At 43.3% G+C, this 23,747-nt stretch overlaps 1 protein-coding gene across 4 annotated transcripts in view; it reads left to right on the forward strand.

Annotated features, from left to right (window-relative positions):
- Window positions 1-322: 322 nt before the first annotated feature.
- Window positions 323-23,747, forward strand: part of DYNC2I1 (dynein 2 intermediate chain 1) — a 57,499-nt gene continuing 34,074 nt past the window's right edge. For 2 of the 4 annotated variants that reach the window (XM_034760020.1, XM_034760021.1), the window contains exons 1-7: window positions 328-483; window positions 7,258-7,311; window positions 8,528-8,969; window positions 12,423-12,490; window positions 13,230-13,562; window positions 15,440-15,507; window positions 17,291-17,351. In XM_034760020.1, coding sequence (XP_034615911.1) covers window positions 469-483; window positions 7,258-7,311; window positions 8,528-8,969; window positions 12,423-12,490; window positions 13,230-13,562; window positions 15,440-15,507; window positions 17,291-17,351 — 1,041 coding nt within the window. In that variant the 5' untranslated portion in view covers window positions 328-468. Of the gene's footprint in view, window positions 484-513; window positions 573-7,257; window positions 7,312-8,527; window positions 8,970-12,422; window positions 12,491-13,229; window positions 13,563-15,439; window positions 15,508-17,290; window positions 17,352-23,747 lie in introns of those variants that run through there. The other 2 variants (XM_034760023.1, XM_034760022.1) reach the window with 2 other exon arrangements.

Raw genomic sequence — 23,747 nt, forward strand, 5'->3', positions numbered from 1 at the left:
TCAGCCCCCGCACAGTAACAGGAGAGGGCGGCCATTTTGAGTAAGGGACAATCCCCGAGCTGTCAGCATCCCGCGGCTCTCCCGGGACAGGGAACAAACACCCCCGGCTTAGAGTCGCGGTAAAATCGCCCGCGGGCAGCAACGGGCACAATGCTGGGACCCGCCAGTCTCCCCGGCCCGCTGCCCCTCGGCCGCCGGGGAGGAGCTCGGGTCCCCACGCCCCGCAGCCGTCCGTGGTAGCCTGTCTGCGCCGCCTGCCACACCTCGCCCGCCGCCACCTCCTCGTGCCCGGGGCTGGGATCGATCGATCGATCGGCCGCTCGGCTGCTTTCCCTGCGCGGCCTGCTTGTTGCTAGGCAGAACCCGACGCAGTTGCCTTGGTTTCTTCGGCCCCGCCTCTCGCCCGGGGGTCGGGAAACAGCGGCAGGAAGCTGGAGGGGCCTCGGTGCAGCCCGTTGTCGCTCCGCCATGGAGCCCGAGAAGGTGAGGCGGGGGGAGGCTGGCTGCGCCGCGCGGCGTATCCACGGCGCTGACTGGGCGTTAGCGTACCGCACCGCCCGGGTGCGCAGGAGGTACGCCGCCGCCGCGGACCTACACGGCCTATGGAGGGGACCTGCTGAACCCACAGGAGGGAGGGAGCGGGGGGGACTTCGGGGCAAGAGGCGCGTTCCCCTGCTGCTGTGGCCACTGGCCCATTCCCCCGATTACCCTCATGCTTTGCTTTATCCCCGAGTATCCCCCACTGCTGTGCTCCGCCCCCCCACGGCGCATCCCCTCCATCCCCCCCACTGCTGTGCTCCGCCCCCCCAGGGCCCATCCCCTCCAGCCACCCCACTGCTGTGCTCTGCACCCCCATGGCGCATCCCCTCCAGCCACCCCATTGCTGTGCTCTGCCCCCCCATGGCGCATCCCCTCCAGCCCCCCCCCACTGGTGAGCTTCGCTCCCCCCCCCAGGCACAGTCCCCCCACCGCCTGTCCCCTCTGAATAAGTCATACTGCTGTGATTCATGCCCCTTAAGTACCCCCACTGCTGTGTCCTACCCCCCATAGCCCAGCCCCACTCTCCGCTGCTGTGACCCATTCCTCCGTGGCCAACCCCCCCACTGCTGTGACCCTGTACCCCCACAGCCCTGACCTGCCCCCCCCATGCTGCTGTGCTCCCTACACTAAAATGCTGCAGCAGCACAGCTGCAAGGCTCTAAGTGTAGATAAGCCCTGAGAGTGGCACAGCTAAATACACGGTGGGACATATTGTTTAGCATAGATAGTTAACACATATTTCAAGGTACCATTCATAGTGAAGTAGCCCATTAACACTATTTCTCACATTATGTGAGCAGTTGCTGCACACCAATGGTCACCTATCGCAATTTAATTATGGGGGAAAATTGATTGTTGGTGCGCCTTTAGTAGAAGGCTACGACCATATACAGTATAAAATTTATTGGGGAAGGAAATATTGTGATTTATTAAAAATGTTGTAACCTTTTTCTATCTTTGTAGATTTATTATATTATAGTTAATATTTTCTATTTCACAACTATTATTTACTGTTTATACTTACGTAGGAGACTTTTCATTAAGTCTATGCTATTGTAAAATTTGGAATAATGTTATTTAATAAAGCACCAGAGTGGAAATGCTTATTGGCATCTGCTATAACAAGCTCCCATTGCTACATCTTATACGGTACCAAAAGTGTCAAGTCATTTTGCCATAATTTGTACTATCATACTTTGTGATTTTAGGTCTTTCAGTTAGTTTAACTATAGACAGGTTGCTTTAAATAGCATATGTAATGGCTAGGCTTGGCAATCCTATTACTCCTGGGGAAAGTCTGTGCCATTGTGTGCATATAGAATACACGTCCCTTGCAGATTTCTTTGCTTCCCCGCAGAAAAATGATTTTCTGATGGGGAAGCAAAGAGAAGCTGCAGAAGCAGTCACGCACTCCCTCCCCAGCAGCACGGGCTTGTTTGTGGAGAGGCAGTGGTGCAAGTAGAAATCATTTCTTGCTGGTACTGCATGCATGGGAGGGCACGTGACCTCCCCACATGACCCTCCATGTGACTCCTCCCCGCCCAGCGCAGGGCCCCTGCCTTCTGTCAAGGGAAGGGAAATCTATTCTCACTGTGAAAGATGGTGTTTGGAGTCACATGGGCAAGTTACATGTCAATCACTCCCAGCCATATTCTAGTTAGAATATTCACAGGAAAAGTCCATTTAGTGTAGACTGGTGTTTTCCAGGGTCCATTGTGAGGTAAGTGTTTCTTAATGGGCCATTCAACTTGACTTGTTCCTTCATGTGCTGGCTAAATACCTTGTGGGCTTTACCACTGGAGCAAACATATAGTAAAGATAGCTAATATTCATAACTTCAGATACCAAGATGATACATGCATAGAAATAGCATAATCATAAGTACAGTACCATCTATTTCACATAGATGCCCCACTGGAGTTTTGTTATCTGTTATGTAATGTGACAGGGTCGGTAGCTCACCGCTGTGGCGCCTCCTCCTGGCCGCTTCGGGGAATTAGTTTTGCACCAGTAGAGCGCCCTCTTTGGGCGGCATTCCACCTGTCATCTCACCTCTGTGGGGTGCACGGACTTGGGTTGCTCCCGACATCGGCATCCTCTTCAGGAGCACTGCCCTCCAACAGTGTCCCTTTGTCCAATCACCCCCCCCTGAGGGGGGGGGGGGGGTTAAACAACAGCCCCACACCCTCAAGTCCGATCCTCAGAGTCCAGGACCCGGTGTGGTTCTGACCGGCCGCTCCCTGCGGCCCGTGGCTGTGCGTGGGACAGCACAGCAAACAAAGGGGGAAGAGACTCAGGCCCGCCCACTACTCTGAGTCCCGGTCCAGAGGCCCTCGGACGACAGTCTCACTGCCTTCCTTCTCCTTCCTCCTCTGACTATCCCTCTGGACCGCTTCCCCAACAGCCCTTTGCTACGCTAGGCCTCCTCCTCCCAGGCCTGCTGCCTAGCAGGCTATGGAGTAGGGCCTTCTCCCACTCTCTCAGGCAGACTGCACTGCACTGTCCATGGTGCTGGCCTCCCAGCTCTGGAGACAGACCTTCCCCTCCAAAGGCCTGGGACCAACTGACTGCTCTTGCTCTGGGCAGCCTTTTATATGGCTAAGCCGGGCCCTGATTGGCTGGCTACAATCTGCCTTCTGACTGGCCCTCTGTAAGCCCTTCCCTGATTGGTTGGGCGACTGCGCAGGCGCCTAGGCCTGCTGCAGCCCACCCTCTCTGAGTGTGGGGCAATCGCCCCACCACATGTAACAATAGAGATGGAGCCAGTGACGTGACTCTGTTCAGCCTAAAAAGGCAAGGTTAATTTTTAGTTGTTCAGGTATAACTGCACCTTTGAGCCTAGTCAGTGAGGGCATACTGGCACACATTCAGGTTAATGCTTAAACACACCGAGGCCAGCTGTAAAATGCAACTGATTTTTCATTTGTTGGATCTTTGTTCAAATCTCACTCTGTTTCCACTATAAAAGGGGATATAATGCTTCCATATACAAAGAATAAAGCATACATTTTTTCAACCTCAAATGAGTTTTATTTTTGACAAAGGAAAACAATGAAAAGAACAAAAAGAGAGAACCAAGTCTGTGTATGTCTCCTGGTTTATGGGCACCGAGCAACTTTGGGAACAAAACAGGCAATGAGCTCTGCAGATATGAACAATTCCTAGAAATTGAAAGATACAATACACATAAAACATAAAACCATCACATCTACCACACACAAGGATACAGAAAAGGGAAGGAGCAGAGAGGGAAGGAAGATATGAATGGAGAAAAGGAGAGGAAACGTAAAGAGGAAAGATTTATAGGAGAGTCTTCCTTGATCTTTGCGTTCCCTCAGCCAGGTATAGTGCATTGTTCCTAGACAAAAACAACGAGGAGTCCTGGTGGCACCTTAGAGACTAACAAATGGGGGGGTCAGTTGGTAAGGCAACTTCCATCTTTTCATGTGCCGTAATATATATACTGCGTACTGTATTTTTCACTCCATGCATCTGATGAAGTGGGTTTTAGCCAACGAAAGCTTATGCCCAAATAAATTTGTTAAGTCTCTAAGGTGCCACAAGGACTCCTCGTTTGTGCTGGTACAGACTAACACGGCTACCACTCTGAAACCTGTTCCTAGACAGTGGCTTATATACAATATAATAATTCCCCCAGTGTTTCAATCCTATATTCACTACTGTTTAGCTGAGTTTTCTGGTTACATAATTAGATTGAACTCCCTTGTATATTATTGTAGACAGAGACCTACATCCTTTCCCTGTTTTATTGTTTGGTATTAGATTCATCTTGTAATGCCAGGTTCGTCATCAGACATTTTTCCAGAACATGAAGGTCACATCTGGAAACAACAGCAGCAGAGGTGTCACATGCGGAATAGAAAACAACAACCCCCAATGGCATGTAGCCAGATATCGAGGGACAGAGGCTGCTCAGCCTGCAGAACCACAAGAGCTGCTGCCCAAGAGTGCATCTTTCATTTATCCAGTCAGCCAGGCCACTTAGGTCCTTTAGTTTTGTGCCCATACAGATTTCAGTCAGCTTCGTCATAGCATTGTTTGTGGGTGGAGGACACTAACGACCAACTCCTGTGCCTTTGACGTGATCCTGACCAATGTAAAACAGCAATACATATGCTAACAAACTTAAACAAAGCCTTTAAGTTTGTTAGCATATGTATTGTGCTGTTAAGAATAAATGCCCTAGCCGTGTTCTGCAGAGTGCAGCCCCGCCCCTCCAGCTGTGTCCTCCGGTGGGGCTACGCAGCTCCGTGTGGGCGGGGGGAGGGGCGGAGCTGCCGGCATGGGGCTGTTTGGAGGCCCCACGTCTTTCTGGTACCCTGTACCAGCTAGAAATCTCTTGCAGGTAGAGGGTGCCGGAGGGTACTGCCATACTTGCACTCCTGCAGAAAGGTAAATCACTGCGGGGGGAAGCTGTGTGGGGCTGGGGATGCCCCAGCCGGTGGCTCCTACCCTGCGCCAGGCTCAGTTGCTAGTCCCGGCTGAGCTGCGGGCACGGGAGGATGGGACTTGCTTGTCCTGTGGAAGGAGCTGCTGGGGCTGGGTCAGACCCACCCCCAGAGACTTCCCCTGGCTGCAAGAGGTTCCGCATCCTTTTCCCCCCCCCCAGCTTTCTGCCCCCATCGCTCCTCAGCCATGGGGGGAGGGGTCACTGTACAAGTAGCTGCTCCCCCATCCGCCCAATCCCTGTGCATCTGGACCTCCCCATACCTGGTGACTCCCCGCCAGCCCTCACCCCCCTGCACCCAGAAACCGTACCAAGCCTCCACACCTGAGCCCCACCCTGCCAAGCCTCACCCCCTGCATTCAGAGGCCCCCCACACCCAGACCCCCTGCTTAGCTCCCCACACCCAGATCCCCCCTGACAAGCCCCCCCGTGCTTCCAGGCCCGCACCCCACTGAGCCCCAACCAGCTGCACCCAGACCTCCACCCCACTAAATCCCAGTTCCCCCCAGCACCCGGACTCCCCTGCTGAACCCCCCACACCCAGACCCTGCAATCTGCAAATGGAAAACAAGTTTTTGTCTTGTTTCTTTTTTGGTATTGTGATATTCTGCTCAGGACACTCAGAACTATCTGTGTCTCATGTCTGATATGAGTTATAGTATGATGAGCCCTCTGCCAGGTGGCATTAAGGGACTCCTAGGGTCACAGGTATATCTATGCTGGAAGTGTAATTTCCAGCTCAAAGAGACATACCTGTACTAGCTCTAATCGAGTTAGTGTGCTAATAATAGGAGTATAGCTGCAGTGGCACGAGCAGCGAGACAGGCTAGCCACTGAAGTACAGTCCCATCTGAGACCCTAGGTAGGCACTCGGGCAGGTAGTCTGTCCTGCTGCTTATACTGCCATGGCTTCACTTCTATTTTTAACATACTTGGTCATAGCTAACATGGGTATGTTTACTTGAGCTGGAAATTACACTGTCCAGCTCCAGTGTAGACATAGCCTTTGATCGATCTCTCGCTCTCTCTCTCACCTGAAAGTTATAGTTATTTTCTTTGAAACTTTAGAAATATCAGGAATTTCAATTCATATTGTCCCAGTTTTTGCTAGCAGCCTCCTTGGAGGATCCAAAGAAGTAGATTGGGATCTTTCTCAGCATATTGTTTAAGGGCTCGGTGTGTTGAATTATAACAAAATGATCTTTTAGTTAAAATTAGTTGATAGAATTAAAGAAAACAAAAATGCAAGTCTTAAAAATCACTTCTCTCAGTTAACCAGGTTTAATTTCCTTGGTACATGTGATCTAATCCTCCAGAAAAAATATAGGCTAGGCAAGACCTGAATTTCTAATGTAAAAAAAAGAAGCAGAAAAACACTTTTAAAAATAATAATTCTTTCTTTATGTGTACATAATACTTTTTCCTGTGCAGGTGACTATGAAAATATATCAATAGAAACATTTCTGATCGTCTAAGTGTTTATAACTTTTACAAAACCTATATTTGGAACCAGACTTGTCATGACCATGTCCCTGTAAATGAAAAGGGCACCCTTTTTAAGCTGAAAAAATGCTTAATAAGATAAACTTCCTTATATTCTGCAGTGCTATGTAGTGAGTGATGCCAAAGACTGAGATTTAGTTTGTATGCAGCTTTCCAATTAAGGAAAATAACTTTGAGAGTTATGATAAAAGGAATGTTAGTATCCTACTGAGAGAGGAGACTGCTTTAAGCCTGAATTTATACTGCAATTGTCTTTATACTCCTTTTTCACTTCAGTGCCAAATGCCAGTATTTCATATAATAGTCAATTTACATACATAACCTGAATTCTCATTATACCTTATAAAGTGGTAGTATGGGTAGGAGAATATTGTCAGCACTTTATGGAACATAATTACTCAACAAGAAGATTTCTTAGTCAGTTTAATTGCAGTATGCTGTAACTTAAATTTAATTTTGTTGTACTCCAATGCTCAGAAATAAAACAAAAAGGACCCACTGCTGTGGGCAAAATCAACTTTCCCTTCTGGTGGTGGAAAGTTGAAATAGACTTGAGCTATTTTGAAATACCTAGGCACACTTAAGCAAGTTAATGGTGATGTAATTAAAATTTAATGGTACATACATATTTATAAATGGCTTAATTCCTCAGTTAAAAAATGTCCATTGATAATATGCAAAGTGGCTATTCTGCACCTGAACTCAATTATTCCATCTTTAGCATGTCTTTGTCATTCCTTTTCTAGAGAAGAACCAAAGAAGATACTTGGAAATCAGATGAACTTAAGAAACATCTTAGGGTAAACATCTTTTGTAAATGTATAGAATCAATTTAGGCATTTTCTGGACTACTTTCTTTTGTAAAATGAATGTGACTAATGTTATATTTTAGGATGCAAAGACATCCCAGTCCTCCCAGCTCAGATTTAATTGGATTTGTGGGAGAATTTCAACATCATATTTCAGAAAAGCAATCTTCTGATACTCAGGAAACAGTTAATGCATATTTTATTTAGTTATACAGAAACCTTGCTGGAGGTCACATGTGCAGTACATGGGCCAGATCACTAATAATAACTGCTTTTCTGTTCAGAGCCTGAATCTTCATTTTTCATGAATATGCAGAGTGTTAAAACTAATTAGTTCTATTACACAGATGGAAGTGAATGATAGTCCTGCAGTAGGGATGGCTTAGTGGTCTATGTACTAGATTTGAAAGGTTTTGATGTCAGCAGGAGTGACTGAGTCCTTTATCCCTATTAGGTAGATATATTAAGTTTTATTCAGTTTACTGTAAGAATGCAACTTTAAAAGAAGTTCTTGTCTGCTCTGCATTAACATGAAATGTCGTCGCTGAAATCCTGACCCCCACTGAAATCAATGGGAGTTTTGCTATGGGCATCAGTGGGACCAGGATTTCATCCCTTGTGACTTTTTAAAAGTAGGACCATGGGTTTTCCCCAGGATTCCTGGCCAAAATGTTTCTTTCCCAGCTCTTGTTGTGCGGTATGTTCTATGCCTATTGTCAACTAACTGCCAATCTTCTGCCATAGAGGTGGCTGCATGATGCCCACATATATGTTTTTATAATTTATTATTAATTTCTGGTGATGTGTGATACATTTTCTAAACAAAGAAGGCATGATTCCTGCCCAAGTGAGCTCACAATGTAAAGAATATAGGGCTAAATTTTCAAACTAGCACAAAAAAGTATGCATATTTGCATGTGTAATTTGTACACATGAACACCAAGTTGTGCAAGCAGTTCTGTTAAAATATATGGAAATGACCAGTCATGCATCTAAGTTGCCCTTTGTATATCAATTTATTACGACAATTGCAAGCTTAATTGTAGTAACTGTGTGCACAAGCCAGGCATGCATACACGTGGGCATTTTCACAAATTTCTGGAAACTGGGTTCCATAAATCACTTATGGATTTTTGGGATAAAAATACTATATGAAAATAAGTTAGTGAATTTTAATTGTGCATCAGTTTATTTTTACTCTTTTTAGGTATCACAGTCAGATAGTCAATCTGAAGATAAGAAACAGAAGGAAAAGAAACTGCAAAGAGATAGAGAGACTCATGACATGGTTGATTACAAAGGATACATACACAAGGATCAAGACAAGGACAGAGGAAAGGCAAAAGAAAGGACAGGTGAACGAGAGAGATTTAAATCTAGTGAAAGAGACAGGGATAAGATAAGAGAAAGGGGAAAAGATCATCACAGAGAACGAGAGAGAGAGAAATTGAAGGAGAAGGACCAAGAAAAAGATGCAGAGAAGGAAAAACACATTACAAGAAAAGATAAAGAGAAGGCAAGTGATAAAGAAAGAGACAGAAAATATAGGAGGGATGATCTGAAGCAAAAGCTTATACAGAATAACCTGAAAGCATCTGGAGGAAGGGATAAAGAACAACGCAGAAGAAGAGAAAGCAAGGATCAATTGGGTAGGCTGGCTTGCTTTGCTGTGCATATTTTGAAGTATTTCACTTTATAGAAAGACATGGACTGAAACCAAACCCCTGTCTTTGCAGGGAGCATAATGTCAGTGGGCACTGGGTGCCTAGCTGCCATGTGTGCATTTGAAAATCTTACTCAGTAACCCAGTTTCATTTTCACGGCTCCCAGGTTCTCAGCTGCCTCTTTTCCTTCCCAGTGAGTTACTGACTATAGTAGTTTTTGGTATTAATTAATTCTAACATAGTGGGTGACTTATAAGTCCCTATATGAATACAGGGCTTCTCCGTTGGGTAATGCTATCAGGTGCCTGAACTCTGTATGAAATTGTAGTGTAATTATTGATGAGTGATAGCTGGAGGTATCGTAGTTCCTACCATCATGCAAGAGGGAATGGAGTCTCTCTCAAGGGCCTCTCTTTAGACAAAACCCCAGATACAGTAACTCCTCACTTAACGTTGTGGTTATGTTCCTGAAAAATGTGACTTTAAGCAAAACAATGTTAAGCGAATCCAATTTTCCCATAAAAATTAATGTAAATGGGGGGAGGGGGGGGAGAGGTTAGGTTCCAGGGAAAAAAAAATTCCAGACAAAAGGCATTATATACATTTTAAACAATTTTAAACAAACAATTTAATACAGGTATTAAACAGGCTGGCAGCTCCCCTATCAGCTCTCCTACGCCACCCACCCCACCCCAGCGCCTCCCGCTCGCCAGCAGACCCCGCGGATCAGCGCCTTCCCTCTGCTCCCTCCATCTCCCTCTGCTCCCCCCACCACGGCAATCAGCTGTCTTGTAGCATTCAGGAGGCTGGGGGGAGGAGCGAGGACGCGGCACGCAGTCTCTCTCCTCCTGTGACAGGTTGGATCACAGAAACCCCCTTTGGGACTGCCACCTGATGTGCTTTGACTACCTCTGAGTCTGTTTTCCCTGCCAGCTTAGGACTTCAGTGCCCTGCCTGGTTTGAGTCAGACACGCTTGCCTGTTACAAACCCAGACCCAGTCTGAACCACGTCCCCTAAAAGCTGCAGGCATAACTGAAAACAGCTTAAGAAGTGTTCCCGTCTCCAACTCTCAGTTGTCCAGCCCCCAATGGGGTCCAAACCCTAAATAAATCCATTTTACTCTGCATAAAGCTTATACAGGGTAACCTCATAAATTGTTCGCCCTCTATAACACTGATAAAGAGGTATACACAGCTGTTTGCAATATTGATGCACACTCTGGGTTAATGAGTAAAAAGTGATTTTATTAAATACAAAAAGTAGGATTTAAGTGGTTCAAAGTAATAATAGACAGAACAAAGTGAATTACCAAGCAAAATAAAATAAAACACGCAAGTCTAAACCTAATACAGTAAGAAAGTGATTACAGATGAAATCTCACCCTCAGAGATATTCCAATAAGCTTCTTTTACAGACTAGCATCCTTCTTGTCTGGGTCCAGCAATCAGTCACACCCCCATGGTTACTGTTCTTTGTCCCAGTTTCTTTCAGGTATCCTTTGGGGGAGGCTATCTCTTGAGCCAGCTGAAGACTAAAATGGAGGGATCTCCCAGGGGCTTAAATAGACTTTCTCTTGTGAGTGGAGACCCCCTCCTCTCTCCTATGCAAAATCCAGCTCCAAGATGGAGTTTTGAAGTCACATGTCCATGCATGACTCAGTTTTTACAGGCAGCAGCCATTGCCCACATGCTATCTTGACAAGTTTCAGAGTAACAGCCGTGTTAGTCTGTATCCGCAAAAAGAAGAACAGGAGTACTTGTGGCACCTTAGAGACTAACAAATTTATTAGAGCATAAGCTTTCGTAGACTACAGCCCACTTCTTCGGATGCATATAGAATGGAACATATAATGAGGAGATATATATACACACATACAGAGAGCATAAACAGGTGGGAGTTGTCTTACCAACTCTGAGAGGCCAATTAATTAAGAGAAAAAAAGCTTTTGAAGTGATAATCAAGCTAGCCGAGTACAGACAGTGTGATAAGAAGTGTGAGAGTACTTACAAGGGGAGATAGAGTCAACGTTTGTAATGGCTCAGCCATTCCCAGTCCTTATTCAAACCGGAGTTGATTGTGTCTAGTTTGCATATCAATTCTAGCTCTGCAGTCTCTCTTTGGAGTCTGTTTTTGAAGTTTTTCTGTTGTAATATAGCCACCCGCAGGTCTGTCACTGAATGACCAGACAGCTTGATTATCACTTCAAAAGCTTTTTTTCTCTTAATTAATTGGCCTCTCAGAGTTGGTAAGACAACTCCCACCTGTTTATGCTCTCTGTATGTGTGTATATATATCTCCTCATTATATGTTCCATTCTATATGCATCCGAAGAAGTGGGCTGTAGTCTACGAAAGCTTATGCTCTAATAAATTTGTTAGTCTCTAAGGTGCCACAAGTACTCCTGTTCTTCTTTATGCTATCTTGAATGTCTCCAGGAAAACTTCTCATGTGGATTGGAGTATTCCAAGATCCATTGTCAGTTAAGTGTTTCTTGATTGGGCACTTAATTTGCACATTCCTTTCTCAAGAAGCTGGCCAAATGCTTTAATAAGGCTACTTGTCACACCTCCCTCCCCTGCCTCTTGCTCGCGGCAAACCAGCTCATTGCCGCAGGCAGGAGGCAGGGGAGGGAGGGGGGAGGCTGCGCGCCGCGTCTTTGCTCCTCCCCCCAGCCTCCTGAACACCGCAAGACAGCTGATTGCCATGGGGGGAAAACGGGGAAGGCGCTGATCCGCAGGGTCCGCCAGCGGGCGGGAGGCTTGGGGGGGGGGGAGGGGAGCTGATGGGGGGGCTGCCAGCCTTGGACAAAGCAGGCGGCCAAACGACGTTATAGCGGAGCATTGCACAACTTTAAACGAGCATGTTCTGTAATGGAGCAGGGACGTAACATCGAAACAATGTTAAGCGAGAGGATGTTATGTGGGGAGTTACTGTACAACCAATCTTGGGGGGGGAAATTTAGGTTTACGTTTATACTGTTAACATAAGAACATAAGAATGGCCCTACTGGGTCAGACCAAGGGTCAATCTAGCCCAGTATCCTGTCTTCCGACAGTGGACAATGCCAGATGCCCCAGAGGGGATGAATAGAACAGGTAATCATCAGTTGATCCATCCCCTGTCGCTCATTCCCAGCTTCTGGCAGTTTTATTACCTATTAATTATACTGTTTTATTATTTGTTACCAATAAATACACCGCCCCCCCAAAAGGTGATAGGTTTGAATTTTATACAATGTGTGTATATATTCCATTGAGAAAAGGGTGGCAACTCTGTCTACTTGCATTAACATTTCTGGATTCAGGGTCCCTGTCACTGAAATGTGATGTATGTGCCACATACTACCAGTGTAATGTGTCATGTACTACAGTGGGGGTTTTTAGTGTAATAAAGAAAAATGTCTTCAGTAATTTTATATATATTTATATATTTTTTAGAGCAAGCAAACATAAGGGATGACGTGAAAGAGAGAAGACATTCAGAAAGAAAAGTAAAGGAAGGAAAAGTAAGGAAATGTTTCATAACAGCATAAGATAAGGTGAAATGTAATGAATAAATTGGATAAAACTCCAGCGCCTGAGTAATCCAAGAAATGTATTTATAGCAGGCTCAACATGTAAATAGTTATAAAAAAACAGTATTGAACATAATTCTTTAATTCTAATTTAATCTTATTAAAAGGGAAATGTCCTCCAACTTTCAACATGAAAACATTTAAATTTTATTTGTTTTTAACATTTCCATTAATAATATTTAAGGAGGTATGTTGTTCTTGCTTAAACATGCAGCTATCATTTATTTTTGTACAGCATCTTCAAACAAATGTATTGCAAAATGTTTAACTTATTATTTATTAATGTACGTATTACTAATGTATTTATTTGGCATTGTAAGTGTACATGGTGCCTTACCACAGATTATGTGCTAAAAAACAAAGAACAAAATGTCTGCTTGAAGAGTTCATACTCTAAAGGGGAGTTTACCATTACAATGAGGTGTACAGTCTCCCAGAGGAAGTATTGGAATCCCCATTGCTAGTGTAATTACAAACTTCAGTGGATATAACATGTGACAATATATTGTGTGGAGAAATCCTGCACTGTCAGAGAGATGGACTAGATGACCTAATATGAATATCCATTCCTGATTTTTAGAATCATAGAATTCTCTTACTTCTAACATTTTAATTAAATATCTTTGGAGAAATCTCTAACTTTTTTTTGTATTATTTTTCCTTGTTCCAGAAAAGTGAGAGCAAAAATAGTCTTGGCGAGTTTTTAACAAAGAAAGATGAAGAAGGTGGACATAGACACAAGTCACACAGAGATCAAGAACTGAATAAAGACAAAGGAAGGAGTCATGGTGATAAAAGAGAACATGAACATTCAGTTAGGGGAGGAAAGGAGAGACCTTCAAAAGAAAGAAGCCATGAATTGTTTGTAAAAGATGGGGAAGAAAAATATGTGTCAAGGAGACCTAAAGAAGGATCCTCCATTGAAGAAAGAGAAAGACAACTGAGAGAGAATAATGAAAAAAGACAGAGGGAAGAAAATGAAAGAAAGAAAAGAGATCTTCAGGTTAGTTTTTGTAAAACTTAAAAGTTGTAGTTAACATATTGTTCAGATATCTTCATATTTCATCAAACACCCATTCTGCCTTGAAAATGCTTTGTTAAAATACAATAAACAAATATTGATTTCTGGTGAGGTGAACATCCAGAGATATTGACTCAAAAGGTAAATATTGAATGAATCTTTGCCTGAGGGGAGAATAAATTTTGATATTTCCTGAAATGTATATACGCACACATGCATTCTGAATGTCTTCTTCACAAATGCACAGTCTGACAGTTTCTTCATTGGGACCCTGAACTTCTTATTAAAATGCTGAAGAGGAGATTGTTAGAGGTTCAGAAAAACAAATGGGCTGGGATTTCCAAAAGAACCCAAGGGAGTTAGGGGGCCCAACTCCCATTTAATTTCAGTGGTTGTTGGGCACCTAAACTCCCTTAGGCTTCTTTGTAAATCCCACCTATTATTAACATGTTTTGAGACATTTGTTGCCTCCAGAGCTGTGATTGTCTTGTGGTGCCACGGCAGTGGTTTGGGGAGCCCAGCCCCTCTTTCTGTCTGTGTCTGCCCAAGAGTTGGGAGAGCTTCTGTCCCAAATGGTGTCCCTGGAATTGGGAATGGGGTAACTGGGCTACTGGTGCTAAGTGCTGGATCCAAGGGTTATGGGGAGAGCACAGGCCAGTTCCCCAACTTCACCTCTTCACTACTACTGCTCTAACATTTCCCTGGTGTTTCCAGTGTAGTATGTGATGCTGCTGCTGTTTTGACAGAAATGTAAGCCTAATGTTGGAGTGTTCTGTGATTTTGGCATGCTGCCAACATTTTTCTGCATGAGTGAAAGAAAATGGTATTTTTTAATCTGATTTGAATGTCATGGGTCAAAAAATCACTTTTGTAATACAAGGGGATTCCTCCTGCTGAATATCAAAGGCCTGCTGCAAAAGATGGAGGTGTGAGAGCTTCTCAAAATAAGTTGGAAAACTCCTTTGTGATGGAAAATGTAGGCAACCTTAACATAGGAATTGCTACCATCTCCTCCTCTAATTCTGTCTTCAAAAGTGACATAACTCAGATGACTGACTATCAGCAAATTTTTCAGGGTTTGTCTAGACTTGGAAATTTGTTGAAATATCTATTCCAGAATATAGAAGCTCTTATGTGGACACTCTGAGCTATTTCAGTACATTTACAAGTGTAGACAAGCCCGTAGTGTACAGAAATTAAGTGATAAATCCCACCCTGGCAGGTGCAGCATGGGAAGCAGAGACAGTGGCAAAGCCTCTGCTACAGGGATTCTTAAAGAAGAGCCAGAGGCACATGCAGTGTTTACTTTGCTGCCGCTCAGAACAAGCGCACTGTAAGCTTCCATCAAATATGTACCGATGAAAGCAACATATGTGCTAATCCACAGCCCGAATAAGTCAGCCAGATTCCCCTCAGGTTCTTGAGCATTATGTGGTGATCCAGTCCTGCTGGTTGCACAAATGAAAGATGTTCACAATCCTCTCTCCTCTTTTTATGCACAAACACAACATAGTGCAGGATGTTGCCTTAAGGATCACTTGCAAAAGTTCAACATTTTCAAGAGAAGTTCTCTGTACATGTTCAGCATTTCTTTAATTGATGTTTCAGCTATCTATTTCCTTTGCTTAACATCATTACTTTCTCTTTGATAGGCCTCATGCAGAGCTTCCTACAAGTAATGGAGCATAAAAATGTATAGTGCATAATGACCCATGATTTGTTAATGGAATATTAGTGCTTCTCAGCAACCTCTTATATTGTTGCTAATAGTTGATTACAAGTTCATATACATTATTTCTTAGAAGATTTCTGACAATGTGAATACTATGAATTATGCTAGTCTTTCAATTTTTTTACAGAACAGTGAGAATAAAAAACAAGGAAAGAGATTAAGAGAAGAAGAAGAAACCAGCCATCAGCATGAAAGGTACACTCATATATTTAACATTATTATATATTGTACAATATATTTGTTTGTATGAAAGTCAGAAAGGAAAAGTACAGTTCACTACCCAAACATTGTTAAGCACGTTGTTGTCACTCAATAATAAATATGTTTTGACTACAGATAATTTATGATGTGCATTACAGTCTTTTGGGAGGCATTTTGAACATTACAATTATTACAAAATCTACATATTATGCCATAAAAAAGGTGATTTGTTAAAAAGCATATTCAGGCTCTCTTTCCTGTTGAATTCTTTTGATTTTTGGTTCAGAGCAGTGAGATGCAGACTTGCAAAATATAGGTTAATTTGATCCTTGTACTTAAATTGTGAGACAGTCCAGGAACCTTCAGAGCCAGACATCTGTTTGTCTGTCACCTGATAATTTATCACATAGTCATGTGGATAGGTGGTAAACTGTCTAGATCCTTTTCCTTTTCCTTTGCCTCCGGTACATCAAAGTTAATGACTGTAACATTGCCAGAGCAGTATTTATATCTATCGGGGTGGCACAAGCTGGCCAGCAAACAGCCTGGCTTGCTCTCTACTCTGCCACCCCTGTTCTCATAGACAAAATTGCTTTAAGAATTGAGGGAGTTCACCAGTCTTTCACTATAGAGATATGATCCAGGAGTGAAGAAACTTGTCAGAATGTTATCTTCAGAGAAGCAGAATTATAGGCAAGTAATCTTTCTTTTTGACTTTAAATTCTCAAGCCCATATAATTAAAGGGGTTTCTTTCCCCTGGAATGTGGGAATCCATCCCACTTATATTTTCTCTCCTCTCTTTCTTCAAACCCTTAAGGCTGTTCCATAATATGTCTCGAGAACTATCCTGTTACTTCGGCTGAAGAGGGCTGGACTTTCTCCATTTTAAATCTATAAACTCTGCCTCCAGAATAATTGGAGGGGCAGTTAAAGAGCAGCACAAATTGTTGCTTTTCTTTTCTTCTTCAGGGGCTGACTGTGGTGCCTCCTCACTTCTCCTAACCCCAAAATGAAGGACCAGGTTTTAATGTAAATCTCTTATCTCCAGCATAAAAGAACATTGCCAGGCTTGGGCCATTTTTGTTTTACTGACAATGATGTCAGTAATACTCAATAAACGTACAGGACTAACTTTTTCTTCTTAACTTTTTCGATAATTACCACTCAAGGATAGCAATAGGACATGTCAGGCAGTGTATCTGGGCAGTGTTTGTGCAATTGTTTGCTGATTGATCACTTGGCTCTTGGTTCACATCAGTGTTTCTCAAACTGGGGCCACCGCTTGTGTAGGGAAAGCCCCTGGCAGGCCGGGCCGGTTTGTTTACCTGCCCCATCCGCAGGTCCGGCCGATCGCGGCTCCCACTGGTCGTGGTTCGCTGCTCCAGGCCAATGAGAGCTGCGGGAAGCGGCGCAGGCCGAGGGACATACTGGCTGCCGCTTCCCGCAGCTCCCATTGATCTGCAGCGGCGAACCGTGACCAGTGGGAACTGCGATTGGCCGGACCTGCGGACGGGGCAGGTAAACAAACCGGCCCGGCCCGCCAGGGGATTTTCCTACACAAGCGGCGGCCCCAGTTTGAGAAACACTGGTTCACGTCATCACCTGAGGCCTGCAGAAAGAAGCTACAAATAAAATGGCTGTTAGGTTTTGTTGCTGAAGTATTTAAGTTTATTGGAAGGCTTCAGCACTTTTTAATACAAAATAACTGTTTTTCCCCAACACAATATTTTCCTCTGACTTAATGAAGATTCATAGTGATATTCCGTTTATTTCTAGGAATGCAACAGATAAAGGAAAGAGCATTGAAAGGGAAAAAAAAGAGGACACAAGCCAAAGGGTAAAACTATTTGTTTTGGAGTATTAGAATACAGGGATTTTGTTAGAATTAGCAATATAGTATAGTAGTTACTATATGTAATGCAACTAAAATTATCACAACACAATGACATGATTAAAATAGATATGGTAATTGGTATGTATGTTAAAGATTTCTTAAATAACTTTGGTGTTTCAGGATGAAGTATAGGAAAATTGATTTATTCTTTATTAATGTGCCCGTCTTATGGAGATACCTGCCTAGTGCAGGTTGCAGGGAGTGCCTATTTCTGCTAGTGATACACAACCAGGAATTTCTTTCCTAAAGTTTGTTGGCTTAGGCACCTAAGATGTTTCTTGTGAGAATGTCAGGCAGGCTCCTATAACTGAACACAAAACAGTTGGAGGAGGAGAAGGTGGAATTTATCTTATAACATTTAGCTCAGAGCACTCACCTGGGACATGGGAGGACCCAGACTCAATTCCCCCCCCTTCCTGAGGGGGAAAAAGGATTTGAACATGGGACTCCCCCTTTTAGGAGAGTGCTCTAACCATTGAGCTGTTGGGTAGTCTGATATGGTGCACCCTCAGTTACTCCTGTTAAAGCTACTCCACTGTGGATAAGTAATTAAAGAATAAGTGGAGCAGGGGGCTGGACCCTTTGTCTACCACAGCTCAGGTGGGTGTCCTAACCATCAGGCTACAGAGTCACTTTTCCCCTCCCACCCCCTGCCACCCAGTGACATGCCCAGAGGCAGAAATTTTGGTGCCAAGGAACTTTTACCTTCAAAATGTAGGCATCTGCAGAGTTTGGTAGGCACTTTATGGGTTGCAGTGGAGCCTAAAATGGGGACTTCAGTGCCTATTAGGCCTAGCTGCCTAACTCTGGGGTGTAGGTTCCTAAGTGTCTTTGTGAGTCTCACCCTTACTCAATGTTTTTTCAAAATCTTACACACTTGGGGAAAAAATCCCTCCAAAGGTGGGAGAAGTTTCTAATGATACATTGCATGAAAAACCCATCTACTTATATACAATATAAAAATTCCATTCTTCCTCTAAGCAGTTGATATAAGCAGAGAAAATGTGATTTTAGCTAAATAGAAATAAATTAACATCTTATTCCCTCTGTCATGAGACCCTCAATGTAATTCACAACTGTCCAGTAAAATAGTTGCCACAGGAAGGATGAAAAAAATTAAAATATGCAAAGAATAGGATCAGGGCTCATGTGGATCAAAATAAATTAGAGGAATTTTCCAGAACTGATACCATAACAGTTATTTACGTATTTCACCCAGGTCTGTATACCAGTAATTCACCAATACAGAACTTTTAACTATTGACACATTTTAGCATATTTCAAACAGCAAGATTATGGAGGATAGAATTCTGTAATGTTGAGATTATATCTCAGAAGCATCCAATAAATCTAAAATTCTGTTTTGGAATACTGTGCTGGCATCTACATATGTAGAATTATGGTCCCTACTTTTTGGCAAGTAGATCTTGTTCCAACAGCTATTGAAGTCAGTGGATAAACTCCTATTGATTAAAGTGTATCTGGTTCAGGCTAGAAGTAAAGAATGATGGTCAAGGATGTATTATAAACCAATTAAAAAGGAAACATTTATGAACTAGTGCCATTTTTAAGTAACCTACATAATTTTAGTAAGTGGGTTTTAATAGAATATTAAATGCAAACCTTTTTTTACTGCAACATTAAGATTACATTGTTATTTATTTTTTTAAAAATCAGGTCATAAAACATTGAGGATAGTAAAAAGTTAAGGTTCCTTCAGCAGTGTAAATTTTCTCACCTGGCACTTATGTAATATTTTGTAAGATACACTTGCAGGGCCGGCTCCAGGCACCAGCTTCTCAAGCAGGTGCTTGGGGCGGCCGTTCCGGACAGGGGCGGCAGTTCCAGGTATTCGGCGGCAATTCGGCGGAGGGTCCGTCACTCCGCCTGGGAGTGAAGGACCTCCCGCCGAATTGCTGCCGCAGATCGCGATCGCGGCTTTTTTTTTTTTTTTGGTTTTGGCTGCTTGGGGCGGCCAAAACCCTGGAGCCGGCCCTGTACACTTGACAAATAATAGAAATAGAACATGCTACATATGTACAGCGTGGACAAGCCAATGTTGCTGTAGGTACTGTGGCCTTGAAGCTTGGGTCTGATCAAACTGTGCTTGGTGCAGGATCTCTGGTCTCCTCCAATACTGGCACCATCTGATACCTGACTTGGTTCCAGACGTAACTTAGTGTGGCCTCAGGGTTGCATTAAGCTATACCAGTTGGTAATAAAGCCCAAGAGGACAGGCAGGAATAGGAACTTTTTTGATTATGTATCAGTGTAGATCTCATGTAGGTGCACATGGTGCTTCATGTATACCAGATCAGAGGCTTTTGAATAGCAGTGTCAATCAGGGCTCTGGATATGCCCTGTGTCTCCTCATACTCCTGTGCAAAGGCATAGAGAGTGGAGTGAACACAACCCTCCCCTCTTACCATCTGTGGCAGTGAGATGGAACCTGGCAAGTACCTGGCCCACTAGTCTTTACCTCTGGCTGGATAGTCTCAAAATCATTTTAAAACTTCAGAACTCTTCTGACTCATATAGAAAGAACTACCATGAAATTGACCCATCTTAACAGAATTTTTACAATCAGACACCCCTATATTGACCCCAACATACATCCCATCCTGTACAGACCTCTCTGTAGAGGGCACCTGAACATAGTGGATTCTAAACCTGTGGGCTTCAAGCTCTGCCCTTCCTGTAACAGATTAACTCCATTAAAAGATAGACATAGCATGTGTCTCTTTTGTTTTAAGGGAGACCCATACAGCAGATAGATGCTCGGCATGCCAGTCGCTCTCTTTGAGTACACATAAAATAGTTGCAGGACTTGTGATTGAAGCTTCATCTACTAGAACAATCTATGAAGATCTCTTCCGATCTGGAGGAGACAAATACCAGACAAGCCAACTTCATTGAGGACCCTGTTTAGCAGACACACAGTGCCTAAAACCAGCATGCAGAAAATGGCACAGAGAAAAGACCTGGCACCTGCACTCACTCAACTTGCACTGAAACCCACAACATTGACACCAATGCCAGTATCAATATCACACAAAGGCTGGCACAAAGTGAGTCTACCCCAGACATGTATGCAGAAACTCTAGAGTGCAATGTCATCCCACAAGGATAGACCACATAGGGTCTCTGTGGAGAAAACCACTAAGCCGCACATGGGAGAAGCCTACCACTGCAGCATAGAGAAAAATGTCACTAACACCAACCCCAGCACTGGTGACACAACCTTTGGTTTTGATGCCTACAGTCAAACAAAGTGTGCAAAATGAACTTCTGGAAGAACTCGAAATGACCTCTATACTGAGGCACCTATTGATACCTGTGAAGACCCTGGTACCAAGAGTACTGTGTGCCTTGGTCCCATCCCTAGCTGGGATCTGCTGCTCCTGTCCAACACCAGGACATATCTTCTCATCTTCTTCAAGTAGAGAACCCTTTTCTCTGAGATCTCTGGGTGATACTGTAGAAAAACTAGTTGACTCTCCCTATGGGGCTTAGCTGCCATCATCTCAAGAATGGCATTAGACTGACTAATATCACACAAACCAGCCATATCCTTATGGCATGCTGCTATGGCCTTATTGGGCTTACTGAAGGCTGTCCTCATATGCTACTAGGAGCTGATCTCTACTACATTCTAAGAAGAGAAAGAGATCATTCTCCTGAGTAGCATCCCTGACACCAGATTGAGAGGAACACTAAGAGCCATCAGACCTGGAGCCACTGCAATAACAACATCCTATTTCACCACCTTAGAACCTCTCATCCTTGTCTTCTGATAAAAAAGTGTCCTCAGCACCAGTACTAGTGCGGGATGACGTCAAATCATTTCAAAAACTTCTCATGAGAATTGCAGACACTCTAGAATAGAATTATCTATCATAAAAGAAAAATTTCATAAAAGTTGTTCCACATTTTGACAACTTTCAGCTCGGCCAGGATCATCCTTATGATAAATGAAGGACTGCTCAGTCCCACTAAGGCCTTATGGCAGACACCTGCCACAGTAACACCCACCACAAAGAGGGTGGAAAAGCAGTACAAAGTTAATGAAAAGGATCCAAATGTTTCCATCCCCTGAGAACAAAGACACCCCCCCCCCCCCGGGCAAAAAGCTTTACCTGTTTCTGGGGAAATCCTGTTCCTCTGACTTTCACCAATTATGGGTGGCAAACTATCAGGTCCTTCTGGCCAAGTATGATTTTTTTGACCTGGGGTAGAATGAAAACCTTCTATCAAAGCTCCTACCTTAGAACAAGGAAAAGCTTAAAGAAATAATCTAAGAAGGCCTATTTGTGGCCAAGACAGCCCTAAACACAGCAATGAATGCTGCTGACACCATTGCCAGAGCTATGGCCATTGCAATAACTATGCACAGAGTATCATGGCTTCAAGCGTAAGGTTGTAGCCTGATTTGGGGTAGGTTAATAGTGTTGATTAAATTTATCCACTTAATTTTATTTATCTTTAATCAATTAGTTAATAATTTTATTAATTTCTAATAGTTTAATAATTATTGTGAATATTAATTAGTATGGGTATTTGGCTCGCCAGTTTGTTTAATCAGAAGATAGAGTTCATCCTGAATCAGGCTTCACAGAGTTTATAAAAGGAAATTTGGGGTTGTGACAGGAAGTTTACACAGAAACAGATGTAGTCATAAAGACTTTTTATTAAAATCAATGAAGATAGTAAGTAAATGGTAAAACAGTTAGAATTACAGAGTTACACTTGTATCACAGTTCTTTAAGAGAATATAAGGCTATACACTGCAAAATGGATTAATACTCACACCCTGTTCTTGATAATCTGGTGCTGGCAACACCTTGGGTGTTTTTCACACTTCTCGTAAAGGAAGCTACAGCAAAGTGACTTGCTTTCTAAATTAACTCTATATGCCTTATCTAAATAAAATGTAAATGAGATTAAATCCCTTTTTAATTTACAGTCTTGAAAAGAATGAAGAACGAGCTATCAATAGTTAATAGTCGTGTGGAAGATGAGTAGTATCGATACGTAGTTGAAAGGTGGAGGCAATGAAGAATAGACAGGAGTAGGTAGATGGGTAGATTGCCTCCCTAATGGCAAGCTGCTTGCCTTTTTATAAAATATTTAATCGGAAATCCTCCCTCTTATGCCCATATTTCATTCTTCCCCCATGGAAATGTTAGGGTACACTTACCCATAGGCTAGTATGCATATGCGTATGTATGCACTTGTGGTAAATACGTTAGAACGTGGGCAAAACCCCTCATTTTCCACCCCATTTTACTGTTGGTTTAGGTAAAGGTCTCTAGACATCTGCGTGGGTGTTTTGCCTAATTTTACTTTTTCCTGGGAAGGGTCTCAAAAAGGTGTTAACTACGCATTAGCTTTAACATACAGAGTTTAACCTGTAGGTAGGTCTCTTGCATTACAGCTAGACTTACTTTTAAAATAAATCTATAAATCCAATACATCAAATACTCATTTTATATTAAAGATATATTTATACAGACAAGCAGATTAACCCTTAGGGCTACAAGGTAGTCCCAGGGAATAACAGATCACTGTTGCAGACTTATCCTTTGAAAGCATGGAATTGTTCTGTGCACAGACAGACTGTGCTCTATACTCTGCACTCCTTAAAAGACTCTAAGGCCATTTTGCGCTCCCTGGAGATTAATACACGAACCCCATACCACAAGCTGTACTCTCATCCCAGAGAGGACAAAGGATGCCATATCATTATACCAGACAATGATAATCATGCCAACAACGGGTCCCAAGCTTTCCTCCTCTATAGCAATGCACCTGGCTTTTGCAGTGTGTCAGCAAATTTGATGAGCCTGTCAGGAGCCCCAGCTGGACCAGCCCAGAGAGCATGACCTTCGGAAACCTCCTTGTCCCATTCTGCCAAGTATAGTCTGCCATAACATTGGAAAGATGAGTCCTAGAGATTAGTGCTAATGGCCCCCCTATTCAGTTTCATTCCTCATTCCCCATTCCTGCCCCTCTTCTGGGACCTTTCTCATGAGATCCTGTCACAAACAGAAGTGACTTCGTTGCTTTGTCTATGAGCCATCGAGGAAGTGTTGTCAGAATTCAAGACAAAAGGCTTCTATTTCCAGTATTTTCTTATCTTGAAGAAGAAAGAGGGTCTTTGCCATAGCCTAAACCTGAGGAGACTTAACAAGAATCGCCTCGGGTTCAGGTTAGTAATGGATTCCATCAATCCCTCTCTTCAAGCTCAAGATTGGTTCATGGCTCCGAAACTGTCAGATGCATACTTCCTTGTAGCTATCTGTTTGGTCCATATGAAGTACCTAAAATTCATGGTCGAGC

Source organism: Trachemys scripta, chromosome 2 (genome assembly GCF_013100865.1).
Source record: "Trachemys scripta elegans isolate TJP31775 chromosome 2, CAS_Tse_1.0, whole genome shotgun sequence".
Taxonomy (NCBI): domain Eukaryota; kingdom Metazoa; phylum Chordata; order Testudines; family Emydidae; genus Trachemys; species Trachemys scripta.